This window comes from Anser brachyrhynchus, assembly GCF_964034855.1.
Source record: "Anser brachyrhynchus genome assembly, chromosome: 2".
In the NCBI taxonomy this organism is placed as follows: Eukaryota; Metazoa; Chordata; class Aves; order Anseriformes; family Anatidae; genus Anser; species Anser brachyrhynchus.
In genome coordinates, this window is record NC_137695.1 from 87,843,202 (window position 1) to 87,863,052 (window position 19,851).

At 36.1% G+C, this 19,851-nt stretch overlaps 1 protein-coding gene across 1 annotated transcript in view; it reads right to left on the minus strand.

Annotated features, from left to right (window-relative positions):
- ZPBP (zona pellucida binding protein) overlaps nucleotides 1–18,358 on the minus strand; it is a 37,780-nt gene extending 19,422 nt beyond the window's left edge. Inside the window, exons 1-5 of the mRNA XM_080578960.1 lie at nucleotides 17,635–18,358; nucleotides 12,621–12,701; nucleotides 8,210–8,335; nucleotides 2,414–2,563; nucleotides 33–251 (exon numbers count right to left, since the gene is read on the minus strand). Of these exons, the coding sequence (XP_080435086.1) occupies nucleotides 33–251; nucleotides 2,414–2,563; nucleotides 8,210–8,335; nucleotides 12,621–12,701; nucleotides 17,635–17,716 (658 nt within the window). The 5' untranslated portion in view covers nucleotides 17,717–18,358. The remainder of the gene's footprint in view (nucleotides 1–32; nucleotides 252–2,413; nucleotides 2,564–8,209; nucleotides 8,336–12,620; nucleotides 12,702–17,634) is intronic.
- Nucleotides 18,359–19,851: the final 1,493 nt, after the last annotated feature.

Consider the following 19,851-nt stretch of genomic DNA (forward strand, 5'->3'; position numbering starts at 1 on the left):
AACCATTATTTAAAAGTAAGGCAGATTTTTACCTGAAAATGTAAAGAACATTTCATTCTGTAGACCTCCTCTCTGCATTTTTACATGATGGCATTCTGACTTAATTAACATAACCTCACAAGAAAGTTCAGCAACAAGCTTGTTTAGTATCTGAATCAAGGCCTTCTCGAAAGAAATATTATAAAAACTATTGCAGGGGGCTGCGTGATACCGTACTGTCAATTCATAGTAATATTGAGGATCAGAGTAAGCTGCAGGAAAAAAATACAAAAGATGATGAGGAAAATGTCTGAAGAAGAAAGAAAAGTAATTTATATACTTGAAAATAAAATTATTAATTGAAATCCTTAATTTATAAGCAAAACCTACTTTGAACTCCCAAAGATTTTTTAATGATACATAACATATACTGGGCTACTTAGAAACACTTGAGAGAGTTATACTAGTCCACATTCTTAATTATATCCATAGGTAAGTCTTACTGTTTATTACTGTAATTTTTTTTTAAACCAACAGGAAACTACAGTAAAGGCATCAAGAATATGAAAGTTAAGGTTAAGAAGCATGTTACAAAATATCCAGTAGTTTGTTGTGCAGTATTTCATCTCATCCATTATCATTAGTTATAGTAACGTATCTTACATTTCTTAGTCAGCTATCACATAAGTATATTAAAAGGAGTAAAAACTGAACAGAAATTCCTTCTCTATCAATGTAAGTACCTGAACAAGCTACCATACAGGTATGAAATTTACTTTTAAGGAAGAATCAGTTATTTCAACTTTACTGTGAAGCTAAATGCATACCTGGACATCTTTTACAAATATATTGATGTACCATAAAATGCATATTTTATTCATGGTAACCACTCTACTTACACAAACCTTAAGACCAACAGAACAAAATGCTAAGTTGTTATATTAAAAACAGGAGTGAAAGAATGAAGAAGAGAGGTCAAGGTGCGGGTAGAATCATAGAAATAAGAAAGCAGGGAGAGGTGCAAGGAAGAAAGAATGGAGGAAGAGAAACCAAACCAGCCGAAAGAAAAGAGAAAATCACAGGATGGCTTGGGTTGGAAGGGACCTTAAGGATCATCTAGTTCCAATCCCACTGCCATGGGCAGGGATGCCACCCACCAGATCAGGTTGCCCAAAGCCCCATCCAACCTGGCCTTGAACACTTCCAGGAATGAGGCATCCACAGCCTCTCTGGGCAATCTGTTCCAGTGTGTCATCACCTTCATCATGAAGAATTCCTTCCTTACATCTAATCTACATCTCCCCTCTTTTAGTTAAAAGCCATTACTCCTTCTCCTATCGCTACACTCCCTGACAAAGAGTCCCTCCCCAGCTTTCCTACAGAATCCCTTCAAATAGTAGGATAGCTGCAGAACATCCAATTAAGACAGCTCAGAAGATCCTCCAACTTGCTTTTGCGTCCTCCTTTTCCTTTGCTTTGCTGCTGCATGTTCTAGACTTTTTTGTATTTGTATGAAACTTGAGTTTTGTATGCTAATATTTAGATTGGATCCTTATTGAAAAATATAAGACTGCATTACTGAAAACAGTAAACTTTTCCATCAAAACTGCTTCAGATAAATTGCTTTCTATCCAATTCTATCAAGCAAGCTAATTGCTAAAAGACATAGGTATTCTACATTAAGGCTACTGAGGCCAAACTCAAATTATTTTACATTGGAGGTTAATTTAGGTTATTGTGCTCTACCAAGCCTTTAAATGAGCACTGGTATGCATTTCAAATTTAAGATCAGACGCCATTCTGTTTAAGGCAATAGGAACTCTTGCCTACATCTCCACAAGAATAAATTTCTATACTTTAGGGAAGAAAGAGAGAGCTAGTAATGAATGACATTGCCTTTATAATATTTCACTTTGACTTCATCAAAGATTTTACCTCCTGACAGACAACTATGTAATCAGAACAAGAAAGAATGAGCTACAAATATTATATAATTAAATGATACATACTTTATATTTTAAAAACACAATCGGGTAATAATTAAGGCATTAATCTGGTGTGAAATAAATCCATATGTCTGTGCTAAAGTTAATCTCCTAAAGAATATTTCAATTTAAAATCAGAGTATTTTTATGTCGTTAAGGATTACTGCCTGTTCAATTTGTTGCATTTCATTATGTTTTATGTTTCTTTTTTAAAAAGAACTGTGTTCATAAATTTCTCAGTACACCAGTGAGCTTCATGTAAGGCTCTGTATATGTCATTAAATGAACCGCTTGGTAGCAAATGCTAATAAAAACAGTTTATCCAAAGAAACAGAATGTCTTTACCTCCCCAAGTTCTAAGTAAGCACTACTTATTTATAAATAGCAACACATTTTAAAATAAAATCTTTTTCAATGTAAAAGCACACTTACCAAGGTTGATAACTTACCATAAATAAGATATTTTAATATGAGTTTTTTATCAGGTTGCGTTGCTGTTAACTTATAAAGAAGAGAACAATTGTAAACTCCACTCAGATGAGATTTGAAGCGTCTCAATATTAAAGTTCCCGTTGGTGATATTTGCACACTGCTATTTTCTAGTAAACATAGTAATAAAATAACTTTAGCTGTCATGATGAGAAAATGCAGAAAGTAACAGTCCAAATGGTTATTTACTTTTAAACTGTATAATAATATGGATTCAGCTGAAGGCACGGGAATCAGAAACTGAAGCTTTGAGGGTGTCACTTACTTCAGCTTTACACAAATATTCCTTATTGCTACTGTGTTTTTAAGTATTGGTTCATGAAGCAGTCCTAGAAACCTGTTTTTATTTGACCTACAGCATCTATTATATTCTCTACAATATCCACTTCCAAGAGCAAAAAACTCCCAGATTAAAGAAAAAAAAAAAAAAAAAAGACAAAGCGGTCAAATAAAGGTGTTTTTTGTTGTCGTTTTTTTTTTGTTGTTTGGTTTTTTTTTAGTAATTTTACCTTTATATAGTTAAAGGGAGTAGTAGCCTCTCAGTCTTCAGTCTCAACCAATCAACTAATTACCAGCTGGCAATGTTTAGCATGCAGTAAACTTGAAAGTAAGTAAGCAGGACAGGAAGTTCAAGTTAGGCAAGTAGTGTATGACAGACATTCCAAAAAAACATCGTATTTATATGCCAAAATTAGAATAATGTATGCTTAAGATTGTAGAATAATCCTTCTGTACGGAAAGATATGCACTGTTATAGTGGCCTAAGTCTAAACACCACTCCTTAGCTCAAGACAGAGAAGAAGTGGAATCCTACTTTAAAGGGCATATTACAAACATGGCTTTTATAATTTTTTAAGGAAAAAGAAAAGCAATATTTGAGGTCAGACTTTGGGTACTGATGTTGAGCCATGCACTTGTCCTATGTAGTCGGCTTGTAGGTTACATGATGACAGCTGATGAGCCCTTTCCTGACTTAAGAGTCCTCAGGTAGTGCCAATACAGATAAGGGTTTCTCAAATAGTAGCATGCAGCCTATCTTGCTGGCAGCTATCAAAGTAAACCTTGGGATTAGAGCAGATTAGAATAGACTTAAAGGTAAAATACTCACTTTAATAAAATACTTTGAGAATGGATTTTTTGTTCTATTTTTGGAGTAAAAAACAAACAGACAAACAAACAAACAAACAAACAAAACCACTATATTTAGTATCCTGAATAACTTAGACCTTTGTCTAGTGCATGGAATTAGTGTGGTATGAAAAACATATTTTTAGACTGAAAAAATCAATGCTAAGGACTTGAGATCTATACTACAGACATCTTAGCTTTTTTGCTTCAGATCAGTCCTACTCTGATTTTACAAACTGACCACGCGTTATCACTCAAAGCAAACCTTTCCAATTAGCTTCATCCAAAAGGAATACAGTCTGTGCAATCAACCACCAGTCCACAATCCAAACAAAATGTAAGAGGGTAGGGTCAAGCAATTCACTTCAAAGCCACATTCCTGTTCAAACTAACATGTTAGTGTGGATGCACACTGATTTTCCTGGGATGCAATGTTAAGAAAGATACTGAGGTAAAAAAAAAAAAAAAAAAAAAAGTGAGAGAGAGAAAAAGAAAAAAAATGCAACCCTGATCTTTTTACACACTTGGCAGCAGGCTGTGGGACAACTTCGTTCCTCAAGAATCTATTTAAGCTTTTAATCAACTTAGTTTTGCCACATATATAACTGTGTTTAAAATAAAATTTAAGCACTGGTAAAAAAAAAAGAGTACTATTAAAAAGACTGGAAGTGCAAATTCTTTGACACGAAAGGTTTGGGATTCCATATTAGGTTTTCACACTAATGAGACACTGTCTTTCATTTTTTTGGGTGATGAAGAGGTTTTTAATCCTCTGGTGAATTACTCAGGATGTAGTTGATGTGTCTCTAAACTAGGATAACATTTGCTACTGTAGGCTGAAATAGATAACAGATTAACATTGTCAGAAAACCATCACAGATTTAAGAACTGTAGTTCTAATTATTGGCATGTTCACCTGCCCTGTGTGGGCCAAAAGCAGCATCACCTTTAATTGACTGGATAGCAGGAGCACTTTTAAGATATATCACAGTTTTACTATACTTACAAAATCTATTACTAAATTAAAAAGACTACAAGAAGTCCACAAAAGACAAAGTTTGGAAATTCAGTGAAGAGATTTGGTCACAAGTATTTTTTGAAAATGCATCAGCAGAAATAGTAAAGACTTCTTAGAAGTCTTCACTGATTTTATTTTAGAATTTTATTGTACCTTGAACAATGAATGCTTCCCATAACAGAAAAAAAAAAAAAGATTTTTAAAATATTAATCGTTAATTATTTTAATTGTATGTCTGTGTGTAGAGGATCTCCTATTGGATCACAAAATCAAAAGCCTGTGGTTTTGTTTGTTTGTTTGTTTGTTTTTGTTGTTTTTGCTTTTGTGTTTTTTTGGGGGGGGGATGCTTTTGACGTTCTCTGTTTTACAAAACCACAGTACACACTTTTTTTTTTACTTTTTTTTTGGCCTGTCAAAGGACATAGTCGCAGTCTTCCCAAACTTCTTTGAGTACATTAGGTAGCAATGCGTATAAAAAACTGTCCTTTAAGTCCAAATTCCTAGGTTCATTTTCACGAAACTAGAACAAGCTTTCAGTGCTAATTTGCATTGGCAAATAGTCTAAGAATGAGATGCTTCCTCATCTTTTCTGTTCTATTTAATTGTTCAGGACACCACCAAAAGTGATGTTTTATGCAGTGAAACTTTAGGATGCAGAACATAAGAAGCAATTATTTTTAATCTTTTTATCCACTTAAAGTGTATTTTGAAATACTCTTAATGTCAGCCAGCCCAACAGCTGATGTTTAAAAACTTCAAAGTACAATTTCCAGATCTTAATACAGAGGAGTCACTATACTAATTGAAAAAAAAAAAGCATGTTAATTTTAAAATTGTAATGATTTTAAATTACACATCATGTAGTATTTAATTTTTCATTACTGTTTCAACAACACATAACTAGACTAGAACTATCTGTGACCAAAGCGACTTGTTCAAAAAATAGAACTGTTTGTTAATGGCCACAGAAAAAAAAGAGTGTTTACTGCTCTTTGTGAGTTTTTTATTGTAGTCATGATGTTCGATTTATATAGTCAGACAAACTTTTGGGGCACAAAACACCTTCTTAGGGTGTGTGTCAAGGGCTTGTCTGCCTGAAAAAGAATCTTTTAGTTAGAATTTTTCTAACTATGACAGTTAGTACAATGAAAAATAGGCTCTCTGCCTGCAGATTTTATGCTTAAATAATTGTATTTATTTTGAAGCATTCTGAAAAGCATGATTTTGTTAGTCTTTCCTAAGACTGGATTCACAATTCCATATTCCCACTTTTCTGTGGACACACTGAAAAATTATGAAATAAAATGTCATGCAATGTTTATGAATCCTAATTTCCTACTATTATGGACATTCACTATGCTAGATACTAGAAGACTAACTAGTCACACCAAAACCCATATAATTTTCACCACTTAGTGGGATTGGACCTATTCTAAAAGGCATCCAAGCAATCAAATTATTTTATACAACAAACACTTCATAAGCTAGAAAGTGAAGATAGCTTTTTGTCTGTTTAAACTTTCCTTGAATTGAAAGAAAATGAATGTGACATTCCTAGGAGACTAAGAACTGTCTTTGTGACATTTACCCAAAATTGTGGTGGCTGAAGGCTAAGTTCTCTCATTATCCTTTTTTAAACACTTTTTTTCTAAAACCTCTCCCACCTCTATAGAAAGCTATGTCAGGAAAACACAAGTTTTCTTCTCTTATAGAAATGTTTTTTGCCCTCCTGCTGCTGATTCTAGTACACCTAAAGTTTCTGCTGAGCTGAGAACCCCTGTCACTGTGACATTTTTACTAGTCAACCAGGGTTGGCACAGCAACTTGGGATATTACTGAAGCAATCTGCAGAAAGAGATTTAAATCTGTCCAATGAAAATCTGAGGTTTCCATGGTTTAAACATTTTCTACATAGTTAATGCTGTTGAAATTGTGGTTTGGGTAAGCCAAAGGAGTCAAAAGGGCAATTTTTGTTAATTGTGAATCAGGAGGCTGCCCTCTGGTCAGAGACAGTAAGCTCAGTACTTATACACGACAATATACCTGATACTGTGTCTGCCATGCATCACAGACTGGGCATCAAGATATATCATTTACAATGCAGGACACAGCTAACCAGGATATATCTATCCCAAGGGAGATGGACAGTTCCACTTAAAATGACATAGACCACAGGCGTAATTATAAGCAAAAACATCTATACCTCACTGAGAAAAAGAATGCTAGAAATTAATACTGAAGGCTAAGCCCATTGTCATATTCAGAGCAAAAACACAGTGTAGTATCAGATGTTACAAAATGTGAAATGCTCAACTATGAGGGCTGGCATGTAGAGGATTAAGAATGAACAATATGGTACAAATGGTACTTCAGATTGTGTAACACGAAAAGTTACTTGAAAACATACGAAAAACAAGGACAGAGTTCTGATAGACACCAATATAGACTAACAGGAAAGCAAACAGGATTTGGTAGCACTGCCATTGTAAAAGAGTGAATAGTTCATAACCTAAACAATAAACTAAGCTAGGAGATTAAACAGATTTATAAATTCATCATAATGTACAATATACTTTAAAACTACAGGTATGGAATTTGTACTAAAGAATAAATGAGATATATATGGAAGGAAATAAAAAACATAACTCAGACCAGGTCATAACCTCTAAGGAATCATTATTATGTGAGAAAAGCAGTAAATGTACAAGTAGCCCAGCACACTCCATGGAGAAACAGTGATTAGTAGTTTTCATGCCATACTAGCAGATTAGGACAATGACTTCATTAGATGCATCAGCAAGAGTATAATCAGCAGTTTAAATTAAGTGATTATTCTCTCCCTACTCAGCACTTATTTGGGCACTACCGAACACTATCTTGTTTGGACTCCTCAAGACAAGACAGATACTAACAAAGTGGAGCAAGTCAAGCAGAAAGACCAGGACATTGTTAAGGAATTAGAGGACAAGAGGCAGAGGAAACTGGGATTTTTATCCTAGAGAAGTATAAGAAGGCAATTGCAGTGCTTCACCACCTAAGAGGAGTTACAAGAAAAATAAGCTGTACCTTTTAAGAGGTACATCACAAAAGGATAAGCAGCAATGATGACAAGTTGCAATACAGGAAATTATGAGTGAAAATAAGAAAAAATGGAACAAGTTGCACAGGAAGGACAAAAGTCTCCACGGATAGAGGTCAAGCCCATAAGCAACTTCATATCTGAAGGCAGCCTGTCATTGAGCAGGAGGTCGGGCTCAGTCTCACAGGCCATGGCCCTATTGCTATGTCCTTACAGAACACTCCCAGCTGTCTCTCAAGGCAGTAAAGGATGTCTTCCACAGCATCTGTTGTATCCAGCATGCCCTGCTCTGCCTTGTACTCTTTAGAGAAGGCAACATCTTCTACAGAGATCTGCAGATCTGTTTTATTTTGGTTATCCTGAATTCTGAAAATAGAAAGTTAATGTATCATACACATACAAGCACCAAGTATCCTCAGTTAGGTCTCCTCCATTTACATTCCCACTTTTGTAGACATCATGCTTCTTTCCAGGTGAAGAGGAAGAGAAGAGAGAGGGTGCAGGGGGCCACGTAAGAACATAAGAACTTACCCGAAGAAAGATAACCACTTGGTCCATTCCACCGGAATATCGGATCAATCAATTCTGAGTTTCTCAAATGATTTGTAACACATAAAATACGTGGACTGTTGTGATCCAGCTTGACATAAACTTTCACTGAAAGAAGTTTATCATTAGCATCAGATATTTACCAATGCTATCCTAACAGTGAGCTATACAATTTTAACACAGTAGTTCACAGATGATCTTGAATGGAGTTCTAATTTTGGCACTGGTCCTGTTATATCTACATCAAAATAATATACAAAAATAGAGAGCAGCTTTTTTTTTTTTTTTTTCCCTCCAGACAATAACATTAAGATAATTATTTCTAGCTCTAGGTTCATATAGTTGTGTAAACAAGAACCACAGTGCACTGTAACATCCTCCTGAGTGGAGTATGTCTCTTAGCAGGCTCTCATAAGCATGGGCTTCTGCAGTTTACTGTCTCACTTGGTGTCTAACACACACATGGAGAGAGTAGAGATGCAGCATGTTAATCCAGAACTCTCAGACTTGGAAGCTTGCTGTTTACTTTCTATTCTCAATTGCCTTTTACCAATGCGCTACATACATATATATATATATATATATGTTTATGTACTAAAAAAAAAAAAAAAAAAGGTTTTAGTGCTGTACCTCAATAAATGGTGAGCTATTTTTCAATTCAGAGATGACAATTTAGGAAGAAAACTGAGTAAAGTAAGGATGCACTTAGTCTTTTCCCCCAGTAAAGCAGGTGTGCATGTCGCCTGAGATTTGCAGTGTACAGGTGCTTCCAGATCTTTAATTGCTGCTAAAAATTTCAAGATCAGTGTGGTCATAATCACTCCCATAATATACATGATTTCAGTGTACAATTTGTTTTATCCCTTCCTACTGACATTCTGCAAAGCATTTGTGTTCTTCAGAAGCATGGGATGCTAGATATTTATGCTCTATAGTATTCTGAACTTGAATGTATCAAGCTATCCTAAAGCCATTGAAAAGCTACAGTTAGTATAAAACCACCACCATTTTCTCCACTGTGGTTTAGAGAATCTGACTAATAAGTGAAACAGAATCAAATAAACAAATTACTGCTATTTTACCACTGACTATTTCAGATTCCCCGCAGGTGGAAAGCAGTTTAGCTATTTGTTGCAGGAAGGGATTAACGTTCAGAAAAACAGTTTCCACTTTTCCATTATGGCAAGTGGCAGCGATGGCACCAGTTTTCTCTCCCCTTCAAGTATGGTTGTTTCCTTTCATTGAAGAATGAAAAGCCACTTACATTCACAACATTAAGTTGCTTAAACAGAATACAGACTTAGATATTAACATTTAATATAGAAAAAAATAAATTTAGAATTTTGATAGTCTTAAGAACAGGAGGTATATCCATCCCAGCTAATAATTCATTTGTTACAGTAGCTTCTGTTGCAGAAAACAGAAGAATATCTTTTTAATTTCCAATAGCATATCATGGAAATAAATGTCATTTACAGGTGCAATTTCAGTTTTTAACCCAGAAGCATGTAAATTAATATGAACTCTACATATCAATGCAATTGCAGGTGTGGTGAGCATTTTTCATTGTAAATCCTTAATACTTTTTCTCAAAATTTACTAACATACTGCAGAAAAATTATACAGATTGCGTATCTCTCCCACCTTGTATTTTGTTTTTGATTTCCTCATGTTCGTTTTGCTTTGTCTTATAGCAATCTAAAAAATATTTATATATCCATAATAAAAAGTAACAAAATTGTGGTGTCATTATTACTGTGACTTGCCAAATGGTAAATTTTTTCCCCACCACTGTAAATTTCCATGACAGCTTTGTAAACATATGTTGTAGGAACAATATAGCAGCAGGGGATCTGATAGAAAACAATGACTGATAAAATATCTACCAGATATAAATTTAGTCTTCTTGCTTTTAAAATAAATCTTATATTTTTAATTAAAGTTCTTTGTTTTTTTTCTTAGTTGCTCATACTCTTTCTGTTATAAAAATAGAAATAGATCACTTTAGAAACTGATCAAAAAAAAGAGCATTTATGTCAGGTATTTCCACAGTTCAGGATTTGAACAGTGTAGCACTGTATTTAACCACATTTTGGTAGTCAAAACTCAAAATACGAGATAATGCCAAGTATCTCATAGCAACACTGGAGCCAAGTCACATGTACTCACAATGGGTATCAAAGGGAAGGTGTAAACAGTCTTTATTCATACAAAATGGTTTAGAAACAGTGTTAAGAAAAACATTTTAATCTTGCTTCCTAACTTTCAAATTTCCCTTTTGCAGTCACATTATAGCCAAGTTTACAGACCTAAGTCAGAATCAGAAGACAGAAAAACTAGACAAAAAGGATGAAATCTTCAGACCACTCAGAAAAATACTATTTAATATTAATCTTTAATATTAATCTTTAAATAATTTCATAACATAAGCTACTATCAGAAACCTTTAACAAGAAATTATTTTCCAGAAACCTTTTACCTTTTGACAAAAGCTAATACATCTAAGAATCTGCACCTCCAAAACAACATCAAAAAATGTAATCTTTTACATTCTCCTTATACAACAAAAGTTTTGGAGATTATTTGTGGGTATTCACACTGCTGAACTTGTTTAAAAAACAGGCGCAGAACTCCAAGAGCTAGCCAGAGGTACAGGTACAAAGATGTTATCTCAGTCAGGTAAGTTTGATTATCCAGTATGTTGCTGCCCAGCTATAGTACAACATCTCCCTGATACTAATATATTGTCTTTCGTTCTGGTGCTAGTTCAAATAGAAGAAACTTGACCCTTTCTCCATCTGGAATTTAAATGCAATAGTGGAAAAAGAGGGAAGGATGGAGGAAGGAGATGGAGAAGGAGAGGGAATCGGAGAGGGAGAGGGAGAGCAGAAGCTAATTTTTCTAGCTCTAAATACATGAAAAATGCTTTGCCTTACAGTACATTTTATTTTGTTTACCTTTGAAAGGCTTGCTTTCATTTGTTTTTGACATGTTTGTTCCAGATATGAGAAAGGAACAGAAATTAGGAAAATATTCCAGAAACTATGCATGTTTCCTAACTGCCAGCAGTATGATGAAAGAAACAGGTGGGAAATTAAAGGACTATACTTTCTGTAGGTGGAACTCACAGAGAGGAAAAAAAATACACAGGTTTCTGAGTTTGTCTACATTTGCATTGAGTGAGAACAAGAATTTTCAACGTTTTAACCACCAGTTTGAAAATGTATTTCTCAATTTACATTTGAGCGCTATAATCACCAGGCAACTGCCTCCATTAAGGATAGCTTTTTCTCCATCCAGAAGTTCTTTCCTGAATCTGAAGAAATAGACACAGAAGTTTGCTTTTCAAAAAAGGGAAAAAAAAAAAAAGTATTTGTCTAAAGACACTTCATCGCTAAATTCCCAATTGGAAGTTTGTTTGATCTCCCTGTCTGACAAAAGTTATTCTGCTTTTTTTTGTATGGCTCGGTCTGAAAAAATTACTTGTGTTAACTTCCTGTATGATAGTCAAGTTTGGAGGAATGTCCTGCAAAGTCCAATCTACATTTTCTAGAACTGGACTTTGTTTTGTCTCAGTTTTTTTCTTCTTTCTTATACAGTAATAGCCCTGTTGAAACAAACATATTACTATTCTCATACTCACAGTAGAAAAATGTTTTGTTGGTGGTGGTGGGGTTTTTTGTTACTTTTTTATGTATTTTATACTGACTAGAGCTCATAATTTCTTGGTATGCTACTAGTAAAGCTGTAACTGTAAAACACAGATAGAGAAAACTACGGGGAAGAGCCTTATTAAAATCAGGCAATGTGCATTACAGAGACAGCAACACAAATAAGCATATGGCATGAGGAACTGCCTCTTTAATCTAATTTTCATATTTTCCAATAATTGTTTAATTTATTAAGAAAAGAGTGATTATACTATATTCTGGAGTTAGATGGATTTAATTTAATGAACAATTAATTCTTAATACTTCTTCATTTTTATTGTAACATAACATAAGTTTCAAGTCTCAGGTTCTGTGCACAGAAAAAGTAAAATGAAGTGGGAATGCATACAGTGGAAGAAAGAAGTATTTCAGGGCAAAAGCCTTACAGCCAGGATGAAGAATACGAAGAACATTGTTATTTTTATAACAATTATGGAAAATAATTATCTATCTTGGTCTCATAAAATTATAAAATGACTATAATAAAAATACATTTCAATGGTAGAAATATGTGCTTTTATGACCTATTATTAAATATACATGTCAGTTCAGAATTGTAAATAATCAAAACATTTAAAACAATTAAACAACAAGTAATATGATGGAGAAGGGCATTTCTGTGGTAAAAAAAAAACTGGTATATTTTAATTGAAATTTGTTACATTATGTTTAAAGAAAAGTACCTGGAAATATGATGGATCCCACTATTTTTAAGCTATTGTGTCTTGGCCCTGCACTTCTTAAAAATCCCTGTGAGGGTTGAACTGTTAAAAGATAAAACAGTGACATTAATACAACACAATTTCTCTGAAAAAGCCAACAGCATACTTCAGGCAATCTAAACCCTTTATTAGACTTGTTCTTCAACAGATATAGTAACTGTCTAATGTCTTATGCAAGGCCTGTTCCTCACAAAGGCAACAAAAAGAAATTACCAAAGTTTGATATAGAAAAGCATTCTGAACAACACTTAAGTTTAGGCTTAGCTTTAACTATATTTGTAAGTTTTACAAAAGAACTATCATGATTTAAATTAAGGCTGTCCATAATGAGGATAGTGTGGTTAGGTGCTGTCCAAAATGGGGATAAAACTTAACTGCGTTGTTATCATGCACACCATCAGGATGTCAATCAATCTGTATACTGACCATTAACGAAGTAATGAGCTTGGGTTTTGATATTATTGTGATTTTCCTAATTTCCCCATGAAATTAAAATACAAGGGGTTTTATGGCTACTTTAATTTGCATTTCTTCTATTTTAAATAGAGATTTCAAAAACTTTCATAACAATTGAAAAGCTTTACAAGGCACACAAGGCTTCCAAAAGAAAACTGTGAAGAAGGATCTTTCAGTGGGCAGTGTCAGGTGGACGTTCTCGTGCAAGTCAGATCTGAGTTTCTTTTACAGATTTTCCAGATACACAGAATTTAAGGCAGCAGAAAGAGACCAGTGTCTAGCAGACATCTCAACATTTTGCGTTCTTTGTCTCCACCTCCCGTTTGGAAAGAACATGGGTTACTGTAAATTAAGGTATGCTTGTGGTTTCTAGTTCTTTAGAAATCTGTGAAAGAAAGTAAATAACATAGGACTCTAAAGTCTTGAACACAAAAAATGGCAATAAAATACCGAACATGTAATTAGGAGCCACTATTTTACAAAGATGGGCTAAATAGTTATGTGGCACCAAATCAGTGCTTGCTGCTAACTTAGTTTCAACAGTCACCAGGCAATAAATAGTCAGGTAAACTCATTTTAGATTAAGGCATTTGTTGAGGCACAAGAAAGATGTTTTGATTTACTTTGATTTGAGCAATAACAGGAAATTATCGATTCACCCCATCTATTATAAAGCTGGTAATTCTACCCCTCTACCATACAGTGTTGCTATAGAAAACAGAAGCAAGGCAGGCTCTCTAGCTGGCACGTAGAGATAATCAAGGTAAGTTAAAAGAACTGCCTATACTCATTCTTTGAGAATATAAGCAGAATATTCTATTCAAAAAACTTAGGGATCAGGAAGAAATAAAACCTTGCTGGAGAAAAAAAAAAAATCAAGAGAAGATCATCATGAGTAGTCTCATATATGATGGATTACTGCGATTAACGGTTTAATTTACTTCATAATATTTCTTCGCTAAGTACCACTTTCCAAGTTTTTTGAGGAGCAAAAAAATTTTAATTAACTTCATTTTCTCCAAAGACCTCCAAGAAAGGTTAGAGGAGTTTTTGTTAAAAAACAAAGTAGATTAAAATTTTCTCACTGGAATGTTTATACTGTCTTCCTGAATTCTGCTACATTGGCAAAAACTAAACTAAGTTTTCACTAAAATTCAGCTCACAAAAGAACATGATCTGATTCCCCATGGGCAAATATCAGCAGGTGCTTTTATTTCAATAAAAGCATACTGATTTATATCCATTTATAAATCCTACCTGAAACACAGCCTGCTTTTAAATTCTGCCACTATTAACAGTCCACATGATCGCTACGTATCTAGAAAAGTTAAGTCAAGCACTGCAAACTGACAACGCTTTTTATGGGATGTTTAGGCACTAAGCAGAAGAGGCAAGTCGTATATTTTTTTTTTACAATAATAATTTACACCCAAAGATGGAGCTCTTGAACTGCTTGTATGAGAAGAACTAGAAAAAGCTGAAGGAACAGAGTTAGTTACCTGAGGAAGATAATGTAAAACTACTGAAATAACTTTTTTGGTATCTTTAATGACATCACATGCTAGATTCTGAGACAGTCAACTTACCTGCTCTTGAATGTGTATATGTTTCATTTGCAGAGCAGTCCTTTCAGTCAATAAATGTTTCTGTCCACATATGAATCTGAATCCTCAAACATCCTTTCCCTCGCTTTCTGATACTTAAAATGCCTTTAAACATTTTTCAAACCGTTTTTCAGGTTAACCTGCTTGAATTCCTTTGCTCTTCTCCTAATCACTTTGGTTTAAATGGCACTTCCTGCACCACTCTCTAGCTCAAAAGATCTTCTCATTCTCACTCTATTTTAAGAGTGCTATGATCAGTTTAAACAGATGCTTATCATAGAAAAGAAGTATTGAGAGGTCATTATGTTCCACAGAAAAAGCAGCAAAAACAATCAAGGACAAAAGAAGTGTTTCTACTGCATTTTACAGACATTAAATGCACAACCAAATCTCTTCAAATTGCAGCTGCACTTAACAAGCAGTGGGAAAAGCTAAGGTTTGGGGGTTTTGTTTTTTGGGGGCTTTTCAAGAGAGAAAAATAAATGTGGCTTCTTAATTAATTCCCCATGTAAGTTTTTTAAGCACCCCAATACGCTAGAAATGTCTAGCATCGCATGTGATTCTTCCTTGTACTTTACTTCTTAGAGGCGTGTACAATGGGCGAGCAATGGATCCTTTTGCAGATGAAAACAGATTATGAAAAATAGTTTTATGTCACTATCTGACACAGGGAAATGGGACAATTCACCCACAAGTCCGGGGTGATTAAAGCCTCTCAGCTGCCTGAAGAGCCATTCCAAATGACTGGTTATTACTGGAATTCAAGGATGCATTTGCCACATGAAGTATCTATGTTACTTGAGGATTCATCGGGCAATTTTAAGATCTTCTGGAGTTAAATTCAACAGCTTTACTGCTAATTTATGCCACGGAAGTAGGCCAAAGAGTCTGCAGGGAGTTCAATTTAAGTGTAAAATGCTAACCTGTTCTGATGCATTTAAAATCTCCTTGGCTAGAGTATGAAGTCGACCCAAAGAAGTAGCTACTACCCAAAGGAGGAGAGAAATGAAGCTCATGTATTGCTAAGGGGGAAATAGCAATAAAGCCTATAGGGGGAAAATTCTCTGCACCGGGTGGGAAGCAGTGGGTGACTGCACTTGCAGACCCCCAGCCCCTGCCCCAGGGGCATTACAGAGGCTGGTTTGGTTAACACTGACTGCACGAGCAAGAATTCATACGCCCAGCGTGCCCAAAGAGAATGCCGCTCCCCCGCGCTGAGTGTCACATAAAGTAATTCTGCGTTCTGTGACATATTTTATTCCAAACCTTTTAGTCTTCAAATGAATGCTACGGAATCAAAATTTGTCATCTTCAAAGTTAATTTGTCAGAAAATTCAATTTGGTCTGAAAAGCGCAGGAATTAGAGTTTAAAATGAGCCTTAAGGAATTAATTAATCAATTTGCTAATGAATAAAAGACTGTATTGCTAGAATGTTCAATTGGCATATTATCAATTCATTTATTTAGAAATGAAAATTCTACAATGTGTTAGAAAAAAAAGATTTATTTAAGTTATGGTAATTGCTAAAAGTTTTTTCAAAGTAATTATGTTTTAAGATAATTTTTGTAAAGAGGTTTCTGCACCAAAAGACTATATAAATAGCAGTGCTACTTACTTAAGTTATTTTTGCTCAATCATGCTAACACTCAAGTGTTTTCCTATATCCAAGTATTTTAATTACAGCTGGCATTTCCAAGCAGCCTATTGATGGTGAGTGCTATGCAGAAATATCACCATTTCTGTTACTAGAAATATGAAAGTTATATAGGAAAAACTGAACTTCGGTTTTCAGTCTGTCTCAGTGTGTTGAAACCTTTTGAAAAAAAAGCCTGTAATACATAAAGTATACTATGTTTTTGCATGAACTATACTAAGTTTTTCAAGTTGGCCATTATATTTCCCCTCTGACAGTTAGACCACTAAAACATTTTATAATTTAGAACAAAAAGTTATTTTTTAACTAATTTTAAGTGAAGTTTCCCTTATTGTGGAGCTAGCAAAAGTTAAATATTCTGTCCCTTCAGAAGACTCAGGCAAGTCAAATGTAATTTAGGCATTTTAGGAAACGTGCTCCATGTTGTCCTCCAAGATTAATTATTCACTTATGGAAAAACACACCAGCCCAAACTGCAAGCATTAGCAAACAAAACAAAAGAAAAACAGTTGAAAAGGTGTATATTCTTTACATCAAACTATACTCAGACTGTATTAGTAACTCCCCAATGCAACAAAATTAAACGTCTGTTTTGGAGTTGATAATATCTGTTATGCTTATTAAAACCATGGGCAGAAGAAATAATATGACAGCAGTGTTTCAGTGATCTAGGATAGAAGAAATAATATGACAACAATGTTGCAGTGAGTATATACTGAAATCCTGCAAATGGTTTCCCCCCACCCCTTTTTTTTTTTTTTTGAGCACAACTTTGAACTTCACCCTTAATCTTGCTTATGGAAAAGGCCTTATAAAGGCATTAGAGAAACTTGATCATAACTAGATTGGCAAATAACAAGATCTGGCACGTATGCGTAATAATGTACAAATTAAATAAGCTAATGTAATACTACCAGGAAGCCTAAGTGATTCACTACATTCAAATTTCCAAACCTCATGAAGAACCAGAGACTGGCATTTTGGGGCAATCCCAGCCCTAGGGTCGAGGCTGTGCAACCCAATGTCCCCGTCTGCACCAGCTGACAGCTGCAGTATTACACCAGAGATGTGCCGCCTCGGCATCCCACTGCAGAGCTGTTTCAGTTCCCCAGAGCTTTCGGCACGGAGATGCAGCTCTCTCGGCTCGGTACCGAGGCTACCAACTATTCGCCGCCTTGCCAGCTTGCCTATGGTGTTGCCTATGGCTATGGCACCCGTAACCCGCACCGCCTCCCCACACGGCGCCGGGCCCCGCGGTACCTGCGAGGGCCGCCTGCAGCAGGACGAGGAGGAGCCCGAGGCGGAGGCGGCCCCGGGCCCCCGGGCGCCCCTCGCCGCCCATGGCCGCTGCCCCGGTGCCGCTGCCCGGCGGCCGTTAGCGGCCCCCAACGGCCGCGCGGCCTCCGCCTCCCCCGGGCCCTCCCTCCCCTGCCGTGGCGGCGGGGGCTTCCCCGGGGGCCCCCCGAGCTCCGTCGAGGCGAGGGAAGGGGGGAGGCTTTCACATCCTCAAAGCCCGGGGAAACATCTGCCGCGGCTGCAGCTCCAGCGCCAAGCGCCGGGGTGTGCAGGATGAACCCCGGGCGGCGCTGGCCTAGGCGGTGAGGTGGGCGTCGGTAGCGGTGCTGTGACAGGACTGCCTCGTTGTGGGGGGTTATCTAGGAAGGAGGTGAAGTCTGGCAGGAAAATGTCACTGGACTGGGAAATTTGGCATGTTGGTACTGTGCCAGAGACAAAATACAGCTGTTCACGTCAAAGAAAGAAAGAAAAAGATGCTCCATAGGAATCTTTACGTACGGTAAAAGGCAGACAGCCAGTAAAGAACATCTGCACAAACATCTCACCACCTCCTACATGTCCTTTCTTCCATCACGGATTACTCCTGAAAATGTACAGTAGAAATCATTCAGCCTCCTTACTTGTCAAATTCGTTTCCCAGGATGATCTGGACAGAAACTCTGTCATCAAAATCCAGAGTAAAGCTTTAATTGCACTTCACTCTGCAACAAAACATGAGGTATCCTTGGAATGGCTTCCATCCTGTGCCTTCCCTGGGTCCCGTGTCTTCACCTCTCCTGCCATCTCTTGCTAAACTTTCCAGGAAAAAAAGGGGAAAAAAGTGGGGAAACAGGTCAGTTTGCAACCCTGCGTGTTATCTCTAGTGTATAAACTAAATATATTTGGTACAGAGATTACAAAGTATCAGTAAATACAGACACTAGTATGGCATTTTAAAGGCTTGTTACAGGAAAAGTCGAATTTTGGAAGTATCATGTCACTAACTGGAATGTACAATTATTATAGAAAATGGACACAAGTTGGGTCAGACCAAGAGTTCTGGTTTTTTGTTTTTGTTTTTTTTCCATAGTTATCTGAGCCTTACAATGCCACTGCTGCACATAGAATGATCTCAGCTGTGACTTTTTACCCATTTTAGTTCTTGTGATCAGTATATGAAAGCTGTCATAAGCTGTCATAGTCAAGAAGAAGCCTTTTTTTTTTTTTTTCCCTCCATCAGCAAAAAAATTCAAAAGAAAACTACCTTAATTCCGCATTACAGAACACAACTTCTTATTGCTATAAACTTGTAGTGTAGTAAATGTTAGGCCCATTTCTGATTTCGTGTTAATCAAGAGCAAGTTAGGAATTCCAAGAAGTTATATCCTCGGGACACTAACATAAATGAGAGAGTGATCAGAGTCTGTGCCCTAATTTATCCTGACAAGCCCATAAAATAAAGGCTCCATAGTGTGAAAGGAGCTGTCCAAATAAACGTAGTTTGATCTCTCTTAAGTGCCAGACCTTTGCGGAGAGCATTGAATTTATGCAGAGAGGGCCCCTATAAATCATACTGCTTTATTTTGATTGCTAGATGAAGACTATTGAGTTTGGGATTATGCAATGAGTGCTGCATTTTCTGACCTGGAACATTAGTGGGTTTGACAAATGATGGAACAACTGGCAAAACTGCAAGAAATTAAGCTGCACAGAATATTGTGATGTCCATCTGACTTATTCTAAGTTATAATTATGTTTCCCATATTTGCATTTATCTGCAGTAGCATTTGATAAATTTTGTGTTAAATCTGTGTTTCAGTGTAATTCATATTTGTGGTCTAGATACGGACAGAACAGTTTATTTTAAAATAAATCCATGAAAATGCCAGCTAATATGTAGTAAAATTGAAAGCTCCTTAATTTTGCCTCTCCTAGATGAATAAGTGATTGGTATTGTCATTTCAAGTTGCTATCTGCATCTCCGTGAGGGACGGGGTAGCTGTGGGACACCTGAGCCACGTTACACCAGGAGCCACGTTACACACCAGGAGACATTTCATTGTGAGTCTGTTTCTGTTGTTACCGAGCAACAAGAGGACTCGCTGCTAATTCAGCAGCTCCATTCTTTTTGCACCTTACTTGATAAATCCCTTTCCAGGAAAGAATTCCCTACTTAAGCCACTGCCTTGCTCTTTGCAGTTG